Raw genomic sequence first — 3,561 nt, 5'->3', positions numbered from 1 at the left:
TTTTCAATACTAAAACAAAGCAAAATAATTTTTTTTAAATGATGATGATATATTGAATAAATGAAAATTGATAAAAAAGGATAGGGGGCATCAACCAAAACCCTATCAGGAGGAGGAGAACCTAAAGAATAGCAAACCTAGCCTATTCTTTACAAAATCCGCTCTTAAGCTATCAGGAACAGAACTGAAAAAAAGAAGTATCAGAGAGACTAAGGCTTATGTTAGCAAACCCATCTGCACAACTATTGCCTTCCCTGTAAATGTGGGAGATCATAAAATTCCAATTAGAGGTTATCTTTATACAATTAATCCATCTATTTCTAAGTTGCCACGACACCAAAGAGGTAGCCTTGACCACCGTTGTAGAGTCAGTTTCCAACCAAACATTATTCCAATTTTTCTCATGGACGAACTCTATATAGCAAACATCGCCCCAGTAAGGTTGGCAATGAGAGAATTGGAACTATCCAACCGAATTGCAAAAGCTGCCAAAACACCACCTTCACTGTTTCTTGCAATTCCACCACAAGCCGAAATACTAGAAGAAGCAGCTTCGTCGCAATTAAATTTTATCCAATTGGTAGGAGGAGGCGTCCAAATGACCTCAATAATATTGGGCTCTTTAGGAGGACGAATGGTGATCCCAAAATTTTTTAGAAGAATAAAATCCTGCATGTTTATAAAAGAGGCAGTAGCACCACTGCCCGCAATGGAAACAGATGACAAAATTCCAGAGATGGAGGAAGAAAAGTTAGGATTTATGCTCTGAAATCTTACCTTGTTTTGAGATTTCCAAATTGCGTCAATTGTGAAAATGACAGCAACAATCCACGTGGTCCTGCACTGGCCCGATGTTTTCATAACCATGATATCGCAAATAGTAGACCAATCACGAACCGGAGATCGAAAGTTAAGATTGTTTCCTAACCACATCCAAAGCTTAACAGCAAATTAGCAATCAAAAAATAAGTGTTGAGAAGATTCTTCCGCCGCTTTGCACAAGTCACAACGAGATGGAAAAACAAAGTTCTGCTTTTTCCATTGGTCGCCCGTAGGAACCTTATTATGAATGAGTTTCCACATCAACACCGATTTTGACGGAGGTATGGATTTAGACCATATCCAACGCCACCAAACCTTACGAATCCCTTTAATTCTCTTGAACTCAAAAGAAGCTTTAAGGGAGAGATCACCATTGGGCGATGTTGGCCAAACTATCGCATCGGGCATAGGAATAGAAGGGATACTATAGTCTCGAATCCGCAAATGAAGATGAGCAGGAATGGGGGTAACGGATTTAGTAAAATCCCAACAGCCATTTACAATAAGAGATCTCACCGGTTGATCGACAATGGCGGACGGATCATCCATCCCTAACTGTAACGACTCTCCACACCATTTGTCAGACCAAAGCATAATCGTAGCACCATCACCCAAACACCAAGAGAAATTTTCCTCAATATTGTGCATCTCCGATTTAAGACTAGACCAAATCGAGGAGAAGATGTGATGGCTAATGATTTTGCCTTTATGGAAAACTCTTTGTCTCAGCAGAACAGTCCAAGAGGAGTTAGATTGGAAAAAATCCCAAGCAAGTTTAAGCTTGAAAGCCGCATTCAGATTAGCAATAGATCTTATGCCAAGACCTCCTTCAACAAGGGGAAGGCACACGCTATTCCAAGTCACAATAATAACTTTATTCTTAGAGACTTCGCTGCTCCAAATAAAACGCTTTATCGCCCGCTCAATATCCCTAATGAGAGAAATAGGCCAATCATAGATAACCATACTATGAAGAAGCATACTTTGGACGGCCGATTTAACAAGCTCCACTCTACCGGCAAAAGAAAGAAAGGAACCCTTCCAAGAGGCCAGTTTAGAAATGACTTTATCCTCAATAGGACATAAAAAGACCGCCTTGGGTTTACCTTTGAACAGCGGAACACCAAGGTAAACGAAAGGAAGGGAGCCTAACTTGAAACCCACCATAGCTGACAGAATGTTCAATCTCAACGAATACATAGCACCACCAAAAATGAAGGATTTACTGCAATTAACATACTGACCTGAAACAGCCGCATATTCTTCAAGAGTAGCGAGAATGGTTTTAACGTTGGATATTTTTCCATTGCAGAAAATTAGGACATAATCAGCATAGAGAAGATGAGATGGAACAGAGTCATTGATAAGGCCCTTATAATATCAATCTTCTTAGAGGAGACAAGGAGAGAGAGTTTTCTGCTTAAAACTTCTTCCGCCAGGCATAAGAGGATCAGAGACAAGGGATCACCTCGACGGATGCCACGGGAGCAAGAAAAATAATCGTTGAGCACACCATTAACAGTGACTGATAGATGAGCAGAACAGAGAATACTATGAATCCAGGAGCAGAAAGTAGAATTAAATCCAAACTTCTGCAGGACGCTGATTAAGAAATTCCAGTCGAGAGTGTCGAAAGCTTTGGAAATGTCTACCTTTAGCGCAATGTTCCCACACCAAGATTTAGAGTCTAGGAGATTAATCGCCTCCGAGGCCAAACCAATACATTCATGTATATGCCTTCCATGTATAAAACCACGTTGCTCTTGCAAAACCAACACCGGCATGATGGAGGCGAGCCTATCCGCAAGAACTTTGGAGATGATCTTAAATTTAAAATTCGAAACCGCAATAGGGCGAAATAGCTCCAAAGAATCAGCCCCTTTGATCTTAGGAATAAGAATAATAGCATTAGTGTTAAAGCCCGGAAGAATCCAACCTGTAGTAAAAAATTGGATGACAGCATTGGAGACATCATGTTTGACAATATCCCAGTATTTTTGAAAAAACACGGCACCAAACCCATCCGGCCCCGACGCATCATCACCATTGAGATTGAAAACTGCAGCAGAAATTTCTTCTAGAGATGGGATGGTAGTAATAATCCGGTTTGTCGCCTCATCCACCAGCGAAGGAATAGTAGAATCCACAAGATTATTACCCTGCATTAACAGAGAGTTAGAAGAAAAGAGATTTTCAAAAAAAGTCACTGTATGGGAAGCAATTGAAGCTAGGTCAGACAGGACATTGTCTCCATTAGTAAGCATAAAGATAGGTCAGAACTTTTGTTTAATTTTAGTAATGCGAAATATGGTAAAATAGAAATAAAATCACACTAAAAGTATTAAATTAATAATAGAATAAAGCCATAAATATAAATATAAAATAGGCCTACAACTAAAACATTTATTTTTTTTCATTCAATATAAGATTTTAAACTCACACTTAGCACACACAAATCTCCCCCTCATACGTGCCTCCATCTATTCATCTAAGTATGCTCCCCTTCAGATGGAAGTTTTTTCATTCACATATATTTGCATTGTCGTTGCTGCTTCATGAACGAGACACGATGTCTGACTTTTAATGTTAAGAGAAATTTCAATATAAGGAAGTGATCTCTTTTAAAATAACAGTTGACTTTGATACTATTGTTGGATCATGAAAAGAGCTTCGAGAATATTCATATTAAACTAAGATAGATCAAATCAAGATAGTTTAACATCACATATTAGCGCTAAA

The 3,561-nt window shown here is 38.9% G+C and overlaps 1 protein-coding gene across 1 annotated transcript; it reads right to left on the bottom strand.

Annotated features, from left to right (window-relative positions):
• Positions 1-414: 414 nt before the first annotated feature.
• LOC131649564 (uncharacterized) lies at positions 415-3,086 on the bottom strand. Its single transcript, XM_058919323.1, has 3 exons — positions 2,291-3,086; positions 1,060-2,066; positions 415-939 (listed from the first exon to the last, which is right to left on the bottom strand). The coding sequence occupies exons 1-3, from the start codon at positions 3,084-3,086 to the stop codon at positions 415-417; spliced, it is 2,328 nt and encodes a 775-aa protein (XP_058775306.1).
• Between the last annotated feature and the right edge of the window lie 475 nt (positions 3,087-3,561).

Source organism: Vicia villosa, linkage group LG2 (genome assembly GCF_029867415.1).
Source record: "Vicia villosa cultivar HV-30 ecotype Madison, WI linkage group LG2, Vvil1.0, whole genome shotgun sequence".
In the NCBI taxonomy this organism is placed as follows: Eukaryota; Viridiplantae; Streptophyta; class Magnoliopsida; order Fabales; family Fabaceae; genus Vicia; species Vicia villosa.
The sequence above is the reverse complement of the archived record's forward strand: the minus strand, read 5'-3'. Positions and strand labels throughout refer to the sequence as shown.

Bases quoted from the DNA above. Each gene is read 5' to 3' on its own strand.
- LOC131649564 (XM_058919323.1), bottom strand. From the start codon at position 3,086: ATGCTTACTAATGGAGACAATGTCCTGTCTGACCTAGCTTCAATTGCT. The intron at 2,067-2,290 runs GTGATCCCTTGT...CGGCTGTTTCAG, and splicing joins CTCCCGTGGCATCCGTCGAG to GTCAGTATGTTAATTGCAGT. The intron at 940-1,059 runs GTTCCTACGGGC...TTTGCTGTTAAG, and splicing joins GGAAACTCATTCATAATAAG to CTTTGGATGTGGTTAGGAAA.